Consider the following 16,188-nt stretch of genomic DNA (forward strand, 5'->3'; position numbering starts at 1 on the left):
ACACACACAAACAGTAACGCGTTGTCGAGAAAACACAAAAATAAGTCAAGGGAAGTAAGCAATAGTGGCTGACTGAAGGTGCTTACCTCCTCCTAGTACATCCCCCCTACCCCCATAACAACCAGTGTCAATATTGATTTCGGGTCAGGCGGGTCACCACGCAAACAAACAAAGTGATGGAGGCCACATACATATCTATCTACACCTTGGATACGGGAGCTGACCCAGAAGGACACCTTTAAAAATAGACTAGTGGTCTCTCCTACGCTCAATAACAACATGAGTCTGTCATTAGTTCTACATTCGATCTCACTTCCTTAATTAGTGAGTGCAAAGAAGAGATTAAAAAAACTGGCAGGGAGAAATAACTCCAAGATACTTTCATAACAAGCTAACATTAACAATTATTATAATAGTGTTGTGACCCTGCCTTGCACCAGTGCTTGAGATGCGCACTAGCGCACTAGTGAACGTAAACAGGAAGACGCTAGAATGGAGAGAAGAACATTGCATCAGGGATTGTGAAAGAGTCTGAATGTTTGGGAAACTAAAAGGCCAACTTTTGTGCTGCCTGAAGGTTGTAGTAGGGACCTGGAGCGAAGCGGGGAAGGCTGACGTGCATCAGGGATTGTGAAGAGTCTGAATGTTTGGGAAACTAAGAGTCCAACTTGTGTGCTGCCTGAAGGTTGTAGTAGGGACCTGGAGTGAAGCGGGGAAGGCTGACGTGCATCAGGGATTGTGAAGAGTCTGAATGTTTGGGAAACTAAAAGGATAACTTTTGTGCTGCCTGAAGGTTGTAGTAGGGACCTGGAGCGAAGCGGGTAAGGCTGTCGTTGGTCCACATTCGGGTTAAGTAGCACTGTATACTTAGTAGTAAGACTCAGAGGAAGCTGAAGGATGTCATGTGTTTGCCCTAGTGAATAAACACAACTATTTATTTCCTGTTAGACTGTGTTGAGTTGCCTGCCTTTTCGTTGAGTGCCTAACCTAGAGAGTTACAACAATATTAAGAAAAATGCAAACTTAAATACTGTGTATTCTATTTAAAATGATTTTATATATTTCTATCTCATCTATAACATTCTTCCAGTGGTATAAGTCTCAAATAATTAGAGTTAGACCAGTAATAATACATTTGAAACAATCTAACTATAAATGAAACTAGTCTTCATCTGTACCATTTATCCAGTTCCTTCCCTTGACCACATCAGATTAAAATATGCTACTTTAGTGTTTGTTGTTTGTAAATGCAGAGAATAAGACTTCACCTCCAGTGTTTCTCAATTATGGTTGGGACGCTGCTTCTATCAGCCTTCCCCTTTGGCTCAGATATTGGATCCGGCGGAACTATTATCACATTTTGGATCCGGCGGAACTACTATCACAAACAGAAGAAAGGGCAAAGGCAAGTAGACCAGTAGGGAAAGTCGTGGTAAAGGCTTCTGGAGTCAACCCTGAGGAACAATCAGGAGCCGGTGACCCTCAGGCAGCTTGCTGGACGCAGACGTACATCCTGGCATCGCTTGGGACGCTGCTGATCCCAGAGTGTATCGTTCCTTTATAATTAGATCAGCTACGTGTAAAATGGAGAACTGCTTTGTAGGCGACATCGGTCTAACCAAAGCTGATGACCAGGCATTCATTTCGTATCTATGAAATGCTTCACAGCCGGTTCGCCCAGTAAAGTTTCTTCAGTACGCTTGGCCTCCATGTGCTCCTCTGTCTTATCTTATACAATACAGACGTTACTTCAAAAAAGAAGATGATTACGTCCTACGCGTCATGCATTCAGTCATGCATATTACCCAATGACTTAAATTCTGCCAAGTCACTGGTTTTCCTGTGTAGCTCAGGCAATCCATTCCATGCTCTAATAGCACTAGGGAAGAAGGAGTATTTGTACAAATTTGTCCTAGCATATGGGACGAGGAATGTGCCTTTATTTTTGTGTCTTTCTGAGTATTTTATTAAATTTTGTTTATGTATTTGAAGATTATGGTTCAGTGTTTTATGTATAATTGCTACTTTACTTTTGAGTCTTCTGTCCTGAAGGCTTTCTAAATTTAGTGATTTTACCAAAGGTGTTACTCTGGTCCAAGGGTTCTCAATCTGTGGATCGCGACACCCTAGGGGGTCGATTGACAATTAGCCAGGAGTCGCCTAAGACCATCGAAAATATGGATTGTTATTGTCTATTCCTCTATTGCTGTATGTGTGTGTGTGGGGGTGGGGGTGAGGTCGAGGCAGAGTGGGGGATTGTAAAAAGGGGTCGCCGAGCATAAAGGTTGAGAACCGCTGCTCTAGTCAAATGTGTATATTCTGTCTTCCATTTTGACAAACGTGATGCAGACGGTGACAATGATCTATGTAAGGCGTATCTCAAATGTTTTGGAGCGTGGTGGCAAAGCGCTTGGCCATCCGAACATGAAGGGCCTGGGGAGGTCTCTGAAAACACTAGACTCTTTAAAAAAAAAAAAAAAAAAAAAAGCGGCAAAAATGAATGAATAGTAAACTAGCTTCAAAGAATGTCAAGGACATCAGAAGTTGTTCAAGTGTTTACGTTTGTTTACCAATCATGTAATAGCCCCGAGCGTTGTTTTTTTTTAAGGCCACTTTCAATTGGTCAAAATTGTGACAATGTCCGTTTTAAGATAGGGCTTGGCTAATGACATCAATCTTCAAGATCTGTAACTGCACTTCGGCTGATTCATTCGAGTTGCGTTTTATTTGGTTTATAAGACTTATTATTGAGTAAGTCAATGAAGTCAATGCTTTGACATTCGTTAACTCTTTCTCTCCGTAATTATTTTTCCCATGTTTCCATGGATTTCTTCATTTTGCTCATTAGTATTTCACTACCCTGTTATGATTAAGCTTCAATAGCTTTGTCCATTGTTATCAGAAAATGTTGTATTTTTATTTGGTATATGATTAAAGGGGAATGCTCTTTTTAGATAAAACTAAAAAAGTTAATACATTTATTTAATGAGGTCAAATCAACGATGGGATCGTCGATTAGAAGGGAAAGAGTTAATACTGCAGTCGCTACTATTAAATTATTTCATGGTGTGATTAAAACTGCGCTGGAATGTTTAATATAATAGCAGAAGTATAAAACATCGTTGGATTACAGCAGCGTCTGACTTTGACCCCCACTAGCCCGATTGGCTCGAATGTAATATTACATGTGAATACGCTACTAATAATTGTCAAGTGATATCTTAATAGTAACTGGTCCAACTGAATAAATAACTTCTTGGTTAGTTTAAATTAAATTTGGCTTGAATTTCTGTCTCTCTGTCTGTCTCTCTGTCTGTCTGTCTGTCTGTCTCTCTCTAAGAAAGTAAATACATTGTGTCGATATCCAAGCACATGACCTAGGAAGTGTCTCCTCTGTCTGTGTGTTTCACGTGTGTTTGTATAGGTGTGAGTGTTTATGTATTTGTCTTTTGTTAAGCTTCCGCGCGGTGTTGATTCTTGGCAATATGTCTAGTGTAGATCTGACTGGAAGTAACGCTGAACTCAACTACTTCAGTAACACCGGCGAAAGGCCGAAACAATCAAATATGTAGTCAACGCTGATGTTGTTCTATAACGATATTTAATAATCAAGAAGGGAATCGTCCGATGTCCGCTATGTCCGTAAATCCGTATCTATTCTACTGCTCTACAAGAAGCGTCTTCTTTTAGCGTCGCTTAGAGCGGTCACGTCACTTGTCGCTAAGTAAAACTTTCCCCTTATTCCCGAAACAAATAACTAAATCCTAATCATGTCATAACACTTTATATGTGATAATGTGCGTGTCTTATATGTAAGTGTGTGTGTGTGTGTGTGAGTGTAATGACTGACGTTGTAAAGATGGTATAAGGTGCATCCATTAATAACGTCATAACGAGACGGAACATGTGGAAGCTGACTAGTGGAATTCATTTATTATTTAATCCAAATAATGTTCCTATTTTATTTCGTATATTTTAAAATATTTTTTTTTAATGAAAAAAATTAATTAATTAAAAAATGATTCTTAGATGGAAAAGGATAAACAAGAATCTATTTGTGGACGTCAGAAGTGGATACTCCCCTAAGTGGTATGTAGCCACGACGTCTACCTCAATTTACCGGGCAACTCGTTCCACAATAATTCCGTCCCGCGAGCCTTTACTATTGCTCAGATACGACGGTGTAGATATGAAATGGCGAAGGTCCAGTTCTTGGACAGCTCCACACACATACACACACAAAAACACACACACACACTTACAATTGCATGAGCTATAATATTTGGGGGCCCCTTGCCCCCCCTCCCCCCCGTAATCATTACTGCAAGCAGGCCCAACGTGAAAGTATTGATTCGTTGGTTTGGTGACCGCTTTACATTCGCCTCTTTCCACAGTTAGTCAAAGTACAGGAATGGTCATCAAAACTAAGGAACGGGTGGGGGGGGGGGGATAATGAACTGAGTTTAAAAGACAAAGAGCTTAAACTCGACTTCCCCCCCCCCCCACACACACGTAGGAAGTGAACAAACACTCACTCACACACACACACACGTAGGAAGTGAACAAACAAACACACACACACACACACACTACTCTGGTAGAAATATTGATAGAAAGAGAGCGAGAGATACTATTTATGTCCTATGCGAGTGTTCAGGCATGAGTGCAATTCTTATTCCCCGAGACACTGGGTGCTGTGTGGGCTGTTAGATCTAAGTCTTCGTAATTGTCTTACGAGTGAGGTGGAAGCCTCTTGGAACTCAGCTTCCCTCCCTCGGCCTGTCTGAACGAGTGTTTTGTCTGGCAGGCATTCCTTAATCACTAGTACACACTCGTATCCAAGACGCTAGGGGTTACAGTCGAGGCCGAAAGCCGAGCACGCCGGGGAAAGTGCTCATATTTTTTTTTACATTTAATATTAAATATTACGCCAAATGATGGCGAATTCCTAACTATGCAACTGTATATAGGTCTCAAGAGAACTGTTGCTCTATCTCTCGCCCACATGCCCTATCAGTTAATATAATCTATCTATCTATCTATCTATCTATCTATCTATCTATCTATCTATCTATCTATCTATCTATCTATCTATCTATCTATCTATCTATCTATCTATCTATCTATCTGTCTGTCTGTCTGTCTGTCTGTCTGTCTGTATTTATGAATGTATGTAGGATCATCCATCCATCAGATAGGCTGTTATGATTAGTACTAGATCTAAACTCTATATAATATACAGATAACACTACGTTCGGGCTGATGATTGCGAGCAGGTAACTGTTGACATGGACATGTTTGTTACTAGCTATACACGTATAAAAGTATGCGTCCTTCACCTTGCATGGTCACATTTTCGGTATCTGTGTTTTATGCAAAGATTAAATTGAACATGTTTTCTACCTTGTCTACTCCACCCTTGTTTTTGTATGCATTGTTTTTACACCAAAGAAACCGCTATCATAAACCGAGTGAGCTGTTTACCATAAAATACACTGACTAAAGAGACTCCTATAATAAATACAACTAATAACTGAATAAGTCACTACTAGAAACACTTGCAACTGAAAGTATGTGTGTTTGTATATGTGTGTGTGTGCATGTATGATGTATGAGTATATACATTTATATATACAGGGCCGGACTTAGACCACCACTACCTATGCGGCCGCAGTGGGCAAGTACTTTTACAGGTCCCGCCGCTCCGCGCTAATTCTAGGTGTAAATTCTTAAATTAATAAATTATAACTTATATATAATAACAGGGTTTCCGCGGCCTCCTGATTTTCCAGAGTCTCCTGGAAATCTCATGTAATTGCAAAACATATCTAAAGTCCTGGAAATCTCCTGAAATTATTGAAATCCCCTAAAAACTCATGAAAATCTCAAGAAAATAGAAAAAATTGTCATTTTGGGGTGCCAATCATACGCGTGATTAAAAAAAAAGCCATTGTCAGCTTCCATTTAATAATTTTTTTTATTAATGTTGACGTTACCCTTATCCCTACCCAGACTTGGCCCCTCGCAATCCGTTACGCATAAAGCCACGCAATAGCTAGAGCCGGCCCTGAATATATATATATATATATATATATATATATATATATATGCTTTTTGTTCGTATGTGAAAGTGTTATTGCTCTGGTCACTTTTCTCCACAACTTCAGGGCTGTAATACACTTGTTCACTTCTTGACTTTACCCGAGTATCTTAAACGCGATAAGAACAGTAAATACTTAAATTAGCATACGCTGGCTAGTATTAGCAGACGACTATTTCAACATAGTATTCTAACCGTATCTTATAAACTACAGACTTGATCTTTTAGTCTTTTTAATTACATATTTATTTCAACATTATTTTCTATCTTATCTTATAAATTAGAGACTTTTTAAAATCTTTTTTTCTTATTGGTTACAGACGTTTGTTATATACATTTCTTATACAAAAGAAAAGAATTACGTCCTTCCCTTGATCTACGTCTTGAAGCTTCTCCAGGTTAACTTTTAATGATGCCGTGCTTGGATGCGAACTCGCCTCTTTGAGATGACTGTCCGTCGCGCATATCACATGGCCCTCTAGTTTAAATGTCGGGCTCTCACTGACTCCACCTTCACCTATACTTTAGTCTGTTGAACCGTTGGGGCACCACACTAGATCTGTTAACCATCTTTCTCCATTCCTCTTTGTCTTTTGCCTTGGATAGAATTCGTTTCAACCACAGGCCCGTCCATTCTTTTATGTTGTCTTCCCATCGCTTTCTCTGCCTGCCTCTTCTTCTTTTTTCTGGTACTGTTCTTTGAAGGAAGGTGGTTTTCAATGACTTATGACCACTGTTTGACAACAGCGTGTCTTAAGACGATACAATTTAATTGACTTTTTAACTCTTTCTCTCCGTAATTATTTCCCATGAATTATGCATTTTGCTCATTTGTTGCACTACCATGTTATGATTCAACTTCAAGAACTTTTTTTGTGTGCAATCAGGGAATGTTAATTAACTCTTACAGTGCGGCGTTACTCTTAGCAAGTAAATCCCGAAAAGCTTCATTTTTTTCTATCAAAATAATTCGCACTGAAAGAGTTAAGGTATATAATTCTAGTTCTTTTTATACAACACAAATTAAAACTTTATAAACAAAAAAAATAATTTCATTTAATGGGGTCAAATCAATGTTGGTATCGTCAGGAGTGTAAGAGTTAAAAGTGGAATTCCAATTAAGTCTTGGTGTGTATTTAATGCGTGTTGGATAGGGAACTCTATTTCAGACATGCCATTGAGATCTTTTCATAGTCCCTCGACAGTGTTTTATGTTCCGTCAACAATGTGTGTATTTGTCGCACCCCTTTGTATGAAACACTCGGACATCCTTGACATTGGAAATATTAAAAAGTATTACCGGTTATTCAAAGAGAAGCCAACTACTAGCCCGATCATACATGACGGAACTGAAAAACTAGGTCACTGAATTTCAAAGGTTCCATTGCAAGATAGAGAGCCCAATCTGTATGTATACTAGATCTATATACGAGAAGGAGGGAATCTAAATAATTGTTGGTTTTAAATTTAAGTCTGACCCATTTAATTTTTTTTTTCTTTCTTTCCTGTTCACTGCCAGGAGACACCCAGCTATCTGACCTCGTGAGACGCAGGAGATATTCCCTCGCGACTGTCTCGCGATCATTATTTGCAGCGTTCCCATTGGCTGTTTCCAAGTCAGACGGCCTCTGTCCCTCCCACTGCGCATGTCGGTCGCGGACCCGGAACAGGCCGCATCGAAACCTGTTACTAAATATTACTTCTTGAGTCACATACTGCTCTTATGTTTTTTTTTTTTTTTTAATTGCTTCTTTTATCAACCGTAAAACTATCCAATGGTTTTTTCCAGCTAATGGCTTTCCGCGCGTTGACAGGAAAATGCCGACTCTCCCCCCTCTCCCTCTCTCTCTCTTTCTTCACCGCACTACCCCCTTCCTCTAGCCCCCACGCTCCCCCTTTTTACCGCTATTCTTAAAACCAAAGTGTAAATATAAGGTTGAACTTAGCACAATGCAACGTATAACCACCGGCGTACTGTGTAAGAGAAGCTCACTTTTTTTTTTGTTTTGAAGTCAGCGACTGAACATATTATTCAATTATTGAACTTACTGTTTATAAGATCAAATTCATATATAAAGAAAACTTTGTTATTAAATTAGAAACAGGCTGACATTTCAAGATTGTTATCTCTGAATGCATGATTTTTAATTTAATCTAGACACGATAGGAAGGATAAAAAAACTGGACCGGCCTAATAATTAGCGATAAACCAGTGCATGAAGTTAAGCGGTTAATTGTATACATACAAGGGTCTAGACTATATTGAAGTTTTCTTAATTCTTGGCTGCTAATTGACTTCTTCTGGGCTGTTTATTTTCTAAGGATTTACTCTTCATGCCACGCCATTCAGTTTATCAGTACATGGTCAAACGTGAGTATATTTTTTTTTTAAATATTTCAACTCGAAATTTGAGCGTGTCTTGATTAAAGGATACTGATGTTCTCAATATAGATGTAACACCTTGGTGCATGACTGTATGTTCGAATCCTATTTGTTGCTTAACTCCAGCACAGAAGGTTACTAAACCTAGACGTAGCCATATGACTAAAAATGTTATTAGATTTACATAAAGCTTTTGATGTCAAGATACTTTATAGAAATTTTGTGTTTTGTGAAATTGTTTCACATTGAATTTAGTATATACATGTGTACAATGGAATAATCATAATAAATAATAATAATAATAATGTAAATGTAAACATAGAGTTGAAGCTAGGTGCTGAAACAAATGATACATACATATATTAAACATAAATGAATAACAGCACCAGGGACCAAGTTTTTAAGAGAGAAAGTAGTGAATTAAAATGCTACGAAAATAAGGGCATGCGCCGACCGAGGCTCGAACCTGTGACACTGGATTCGACACCACCGCCTAGCGATAACGCACCAAGCGAAACTAGCCTCTAGACCATCGGAATGTCCAAAAATGTCCGCTGGTCTAGAGGCTAGTTTCGCTTGGTGCGTTATCGCTAGGCGGTGGTGTCGAATCCAGTGTCACAGGTCACAGGTTCGAGCCTCGGTCGGCGCATGCCCTTATTTTCGTAGCATTTTAATTCACTACTTTCTCTCTTAAAAACTTGGTCCCTGGTGCTGTTATTCATTTATGTTTAATATATGTAATAATAATGTACCTTTATTATCCAACATATTTTAATTATTGCACAATGGGCGTACTGAGCCAAACGTGCTCCCTGGACAAGAAAATTTATTGGCGCCCCCCCCCCCTCCTTCCTATTTTCCATGAACATCACGGCACCTAGAAATATAGGCTTATAAAGAAAACTTATTTAATAATAATATAATACGAATAACCTTAGAATGTATTACCTAACAAAAATTATTGTTTTGAGCCTCTCTGTGTGTAGCGCCCCCCCTCCCCTGAGGGTGTCTCTCGGGATATCGTGCCCCCCTTGCCACCCCCCCCCCTCGCTACGCCTCTGTATATTACACACATATAAGGCTTGACTTCCGAGTCCGAAGATGAATTGAGTCCAGTGTTTCACGTGGATACACCAGCCCCAGCTGCGAGTCGTCTGTTTTGTTTTGCTGCATCCAGCGCAGACGTAGAAGCCATTGTCTGCCCGGTGGTCGATTTAGCTTCTCTTTTTCGTAATCTCCATAACAAAAAGTCTCAACTGTTACAAGTGGAGTTTTACACCAGATGCTGCCTGGCCGCTGCCAAACCCCTCCCCCTCTTCCCTTGTCGTGCCGGAGGTTAGAGCTAGGATGTAATTATTTTCTAACTCTGAAGGAACATCGGAAATATTTTTGAACAAACTGGCTTTTTTTTTTTGTTATTGAAAATGTGTCACTTGTATCTTGTCTGAGATGGAATCTGTGATGGTATCTTATATGTGATGGTATCGTCTGTCTGATGGTGTAGTCTCTCTGATGGTGTCATCTCTCTGATGGTATCATATCTGTGATATCTTTTATGTAATGACATCCTTTCTTTGATGGTATTTTCTCTGTGATGGCGTATTGTATGTGATGGTATCTTGAATGGGATGGTATATTATCTCTGATATCTTCACTCTGATAGTATCTTTTCTGTAAAGGTATCTTCTTTAAGATGGTATCTTCTCTCTGATGGTATCTTCTCTGTGATCGTACCATCTCTCTTATGGTACAATCTTTGTGATGGTATATTCTCTGTGATGATATGTTCTTTGTGATGGTATCTTATCTGTGATGGTAACTTATCTGTGATGGTATCTTGTCTGTGATGGTATCTTATCTTAAGCTATAAATAAGCTATACTATGTGGAGCTTTGAGGTTCAGAATAATGCCATCAAACATCAAGATTCTGACGAACTGATTATTACATTATTATTATTATTATTGTTATAGTTATTAAAAGTTATTATTACGTAAAAAAAAAAGCTAAAGTTTCGGTTTTGAGATTCAGACAGAAGTGACTAGGACGGTGGGTGTGAAGTTTTTGAACTTTTCGTTTCATGACCGGAAAACGAAATTCCGTGGCTGGTGCGATTTTTATGTGATATGATTGTCGTGTGTGTTTCTATGGTTACGGTGAGAGGAGTTTGGCGATTGGTTGGTGGCTATGCATTGTGAATGATGCAAGATTACCGCACTGTCGTAAGCTATCTTGGGTACGCCAGACGACTCCAGATTGCCAGAGTAAAAAGACGTTTTTTTTTTGTAGTGAGTTAGATTTTGTTCAAAATATCAATTTATGTTATGACTAAAGTCTTCTGCATTTGTTTCATCTCAAGTTAAATTTGTCTATAATATAATAAACGTTTTAATTCAGTTTTATTCACAAAGAAGTTATTTAAGCAATTTCAAGTTTTATAAGTAAAGATACAATACGCCTACAGCGGTTTAGTTGTCTACCAGCAGTTTGGTACTACAAGTCACAACTGGCAATAGCAATAACGGCTCTGATTTTTTTTTTTTTTGCAGAATGTCATTGATTTAATGTTCTCTCTTTCTCCCTATTTCTCTTCTATCTCTTCTCTCCCTCTCTCTCTCCCTCTGCTTTTCGCTTCTTTTACCCGTGTCTTAACTCTTTCTCTCCGAATGAACGATACCATCGTTGATTCGAGCTCCTTAACTTCAATTAATTTCTTGTTTTTATAAACTTTGATTTGTGTTGTATATATAGAGCTATGCATTCTCCTGAGATTCTATACCAAAAGTAACGTTTTGTGATTACAATCTAAAATGTTATTGAAGTTTTATCGTAACAGGGTAGACCAGGGGGTTCTCAAGCTGTGGGTCGCGACCCCCTTGGGGGGTCGATTGACCATTTGCCAGGGGTCGCTTAAGACCATCGAAAATATGGATTGTTATTGTCTACTCTTCTATTATTGTATGTGTGTGTCGTGGGGGGGGGGGGTCGCGGCAGAGTGGGGGATTTGTAAAAAGGGGTCGCCGAGCTTAAAAGGTTGCGAACCGCTGGGGTAAACTGTACAAATGTGGAAAATGAACAATTCTGTCAGAACGTGGAAAATAATTACGGAGTTAAAAAGAGTTAAAACCCATTTTTTTTTCTTCTTGTACTTCTTTAAATCTATTGAGCAGCACCGCAATATCGGGAGATGAACACATCAACATTTTATCAACATTGCAAACGTAAAACATCAACACCAGTAAAAAAAATCATCTCGAAGCTAATCAACTTCAAAACACCCAAAGTAAAATCACAGCAATGCTTCTACAAACATGTCAACAGCAATAAATCGTTAAACATGACAATACCCTTACAGTATAATATTATACCAAATATACCTTTGTCCTGAAAAATAATAGTTGTTTAGACTTTAACAAAAAATATATCTTATCTTATCTTATACAATACAGACGTTGCTTTACAAAAAAGAAGATAATTGCTACTTTACTTTTAAGTCTTCTCTACTGAAGGCTTTCTAAATTTAGTGATTTTAGAACTAGAACCAAATAATAATTCAAACTGAAACCAAATAGACATTTTGACTGAAGCCAAATAGACATTTTTGACTGAAACCAAATAGACATTTTGACTTAAATACAAATAGACATTCATTATCACCGCTCCTTCCATTTATACACGAACTCGTAATCTTGTCAAAACATTAGAGTTATCGCCCTTCTATCAGTCGTACATTTGACGCCGTGATAACATGGACCGTTGTTACTGAGATAACGTTTTGAGTTTGGGTAATTCCTTCAACCAGGATTGGTTAGGAAATAAACCCAGTTATTTCAACATATAAACCCAGATATCTCCATCAATACAAAAAAGCACATTTTGGTCAATATCCCACTACGATTCATCAATGACAACACATTTTATTACAATTAAATGTAATATTGTCATATTTTTTTCCATTGTCGCCCAGTCTGTAAGATAGGGTTAGGTTTTTTTTTCCCGTTTTTTTCCCGTTTTCATTTCCTTTATTAAAGCGCTGTAAGATAACTGCACTACAATATGACCTTTACATCATCTGCCCTATAGGCCACAAGGTCTGAAAGGGGAACTTTACTTTATGCCACTAATAAATGATGGTTTTTCATGTGTAAAGTAACGCTTGCAGACCTTGCGATCTATGGGGCAGATGATGTAAATGTCATCTGTCTCTGTGGCCCAAGGTTAACGAGGGTGTCATAGGACCAACACAACGACCAGCCTCGTCACTTTTCATCCAACTAATGTCAGGTACCCAATAGAGGGGTGAACTTAAGGGCGCCCTAAAAATATATCGAGCATCAAAATCTCAGTCTCCGCTGTGCTTTGAACCCGAGATCCTTCGGTTCGGAAGCTAAGCTCTTTAGTCCTCAACCACCACCCCCTCCCTTATGACCATATAGTGACGGATTTTTTTTTTCACAAACTTTTATGTCAACCCTCATGCTCCAACTTTAAGAAATTGGATCTCCTTATTTCGATAATTTTCTTAATAGCATTTTGCTAAGAGGTTTATACTTTCCGGTGCTATATTTTCTGGTGCCATTTTTTTAAAACTCGGAGCAATGCTTTTCACCGCTGGTTTGATAGAAAAAATATTATTTTTTTTTAGAAGGAACATAAATGTCACACGATGACAGCGAGACGTATATAGGCCTCTTTGTATTCGAGTCGCTCTCAAATAAACGTGAACTCGAGGTCTCAAGTAGGGCTGCCTGCAGTATCGGTCTTAGATAAGCGGAGGCCTTAGGCGAAGTGAAATTTGTGGCCCCAAAATGAAACAGAAAAAAAAAAAAAAAAATAAACAGCCAAAAAAAAAATTACGCAATTTATTTAAAACCTATTGTACTCTAACCATAACACTGGGGACAATTTTCGATATTTCTTCTCTGAAAGAATAGTTTTGAGACCCGTGCAAGGCCCCAATCCATCGGAGGACCTAGTTTGCCTATGCCTAATGCCGGCCGAGCCTGTCGATTTCAAGAAAATCTCCGATACACGTGAACTATGACGGCCTACATTTTGATATCAGCATATCAGTAGTTTAACTATTGTTTCAATCTAGATATAAACTGCATGTATCGTAGCCAGTGTTGGTGAATTTGTTTCTGCTGAGAAAATAATTAAAACCCTAATTGCGTTCACATGGCGATACATTTAATACACTTAACGTATTGATTTCTATATGTTTGTCCCAAAATTGTGTCAGCAAGGGAGCCCTAATTGCTGGGAGCCCATTTAATGAGTGATCGAATGGACAATCTCTAATCTTAAAAAGAACTGTGGACGGTCGTTGACTTGTAGCACCAAACTTTTGGCAGACATCTTAACCGCTGTAGGCATATTATATCTTAACTTGACATAACTTGAATCACTTGTCAATGAACAGTATTAATTATAACTTTTATTACAATACAGACAAGTTTAACTTGAGATAAAATGAAATAAATGTAGCAGTCTTGAGTAATACTATAAAATGATATTCTTAGCAAAATCTAACTCACTACAAAAACACGTCTTTTCACTCTGGCGTTCTGGAGTCGTCTGTACTACCCAAAACAGCTGACGACAATGCCGCTTTATCTTGCATCATTCAGACTATATAGCCACCAACCAATCGCTAACCTCTTCCCACCGTCACCATAGAAACACACACACTCTGAAAGACACAAAGATAAAGGCGCATTTCTCGTCCCATATGCTAGGACAAATTTGTACTAATACTCCTTCTTCCCTAGTGCTATTAGAGCATGGAATGGGCTGCCTGAGCTAGCCAGGAAAACCACTGGCTTGGCAGAATTTAAGTCATTGGTTAATATGCATGACTAAATGCATGACGCGTAGGACGTAATCATTTTTTGTTTGTTTTTTGAAGTAACGTCTGTATTATATAAGATAAGAAGATAACACACACACTCCATAACACACTTACACTAACCCTTATTGTTTTATATCGCTCGTTTACAAATACCGAACACACTTACACATCGAAAGCCATACACATACCACAATCCACACACTAAGACACACAATCGTATTGGCCTGGATCTCCTTTCGTTCTTATCATAAAGACAACCCCCTTGACAACCCCCTAGTCTGTGTATCACTATAATTTATCCAAATGTTTGCTGAATTACGTAAATGTACGGCCAAAGCCGTTGTAAGGATATAGATCTATTAAGGTCTACAGTCCAAATTCTGAATCGGCTAGTCAATCGACTCAAAGCCTATTAAATTGCTAATTTTGTTGACCTGAGACGACCTTCCCATTGTATGTCATGAATATATTCAACCTATTTAAAAAAAAAATGGAAGATATTCAACATCCGGGAAGGGAAAGGGAAGATACCCTTGTCGAGTTAGATTTCTTTATTTTTTAGTTTATGTTTGTAGAGTACAAAAATTGTTGATCCCCGGGACTGATTCTAAAACCCTGCCACCAAATATCAAACTTCAGGTAATAAAACTAATACCATGGAAAGATAACTCTTCAGATTACGGCCGAGCAGACGTGAAAACATTATTCCGATTTAACGACGATCAGACCAATTACCTTGGACCTGGCTAGCTAATGCAAGTTTGTGACAATAAACAGTCGATAAGATGTCACGCCCGTAACAAATCACTGTTAATTGGAACCTGGTTACAATGTTTACAACATGAGGTCAAGGAAGGTGCTACAGAAAAGAAAAAAAATTTAAGAAGATTGAAAACAACTGGGTTTAGTTTTTATTTATGCTATTTCCGAACCTTGTTGATGTCTAAGGGCTGAGCCGAAGGCTCTTCGAGCCCTAAGTTTGAAAAAAAACCTGCTTGGACGCCAAACAGTAAAAAAAAAACCTGTGTGAACACACAGTTCTGTTTGGGAGAGACCCTAGACAATGCCTATGTAAAGCATTGCTGTTGACCGATGCATTTGGCCCCCAACGCGTGGGCTAGACACGGCCGAAGGCCGAGAATACACCGGGATCTTCTGCCATTTTCCTTCAATGTACCAAGCTAACTGTGCGGGACCCGCCATTTATGTAACGGTCCCTTTGAGGAACAGCGCATGGATTGGTGACAGGTTTGTGGGGACTTTATTACAACCCCGCCCGTGAAATGAGTGGACTCTCGTCTACCCGTGGGCATCCCCACGGGAGTCCTGTGTTGTTACCCATTTAGCCTAGCCACTTCCTCTAATGGTCGTTTCCACGCGAGCGCCACGATGAGGCAGGGCAACGCGCCCGCGTATTTCCGAACCTGCCTTGAAACTAGCCATAGAATACTGAATCACAAAGTCAGTTTTAATCTTCAGACGTCGTGACAATGCTTAATTCAAGGGGGAAAAAAAAAAGTAGGTTAGATACAATAGCCACGAGCTGGTCTATTTTTAGTTCTTCTTTTTGTTAATGCTTTGTTGTAACGATGTGACATGCCGTAATTTTTGCGGGCAGTAGCACGAAACTTGGGAAGGGGGGGGGGGGAGGAGGAAAGTAGTTGGGTGGGGGAGGGGGCGAATGTCTTTAACAAAACCTGAATCATTATTACATGTGTACACTGTCTTAAGTCTTGGCTGGCGAGGGGCGGGAACTGAATGGGCACTCAACAATGTCCTCTCATGAACTACTCAATTAACTCAGTTTCATACTGACTTATAGTAATACTAATTGTAATACTAATATCAATAGTAA

The 16,188-nt window shown here is 39.0% G+C and overlaps 1 protein-coding gene across 3 annotated transcripts in view; it reads left to right on the top strand.

The window, feature by feature from the left end:
* LOC106073156 (26S proteasome non-ATPase regulatory subunit 10-like) overlaps positions 1–16,188 on the top strand; it is a 50,682-nt gene that overhangs the window by 12,131 nt on the left and 22,363 nt on the right. Inside the window, exon 1 of one of the 3 annotated variants that reach the window (XM_013233640.2) lies at positions 8,036–8,471. The exons of the other annotated variants lie outside the window; for them this stretch is intronic. Coding sequence (XP_013089094.2) covers positions 8,435–8,471 — 37 coding nt within the window. The 5' untranslated portion in view covers positions 8,036–8,434. Of the gene's footprint in view, positions 1–8,035; positions 8,472–16,188 lie in introns of those variants that run through there. 3 annotated transcript variants of the gene reach the window in all.

The sequence above is a fragment of the Biomphalaria glabrata genome, chromosome 17 (assembly GCF_947242115.1).
Source record: "Biomphalaria glabrata chromosome 17, xgBioGlab47.1, whole genome shotgun sequence".
Lineage (NCBI taxonomy): Eukaryota > Metazoa > Mollusca > Gastropoda > Planorbidae > Biomphalaria > Biomphalaria glabrata.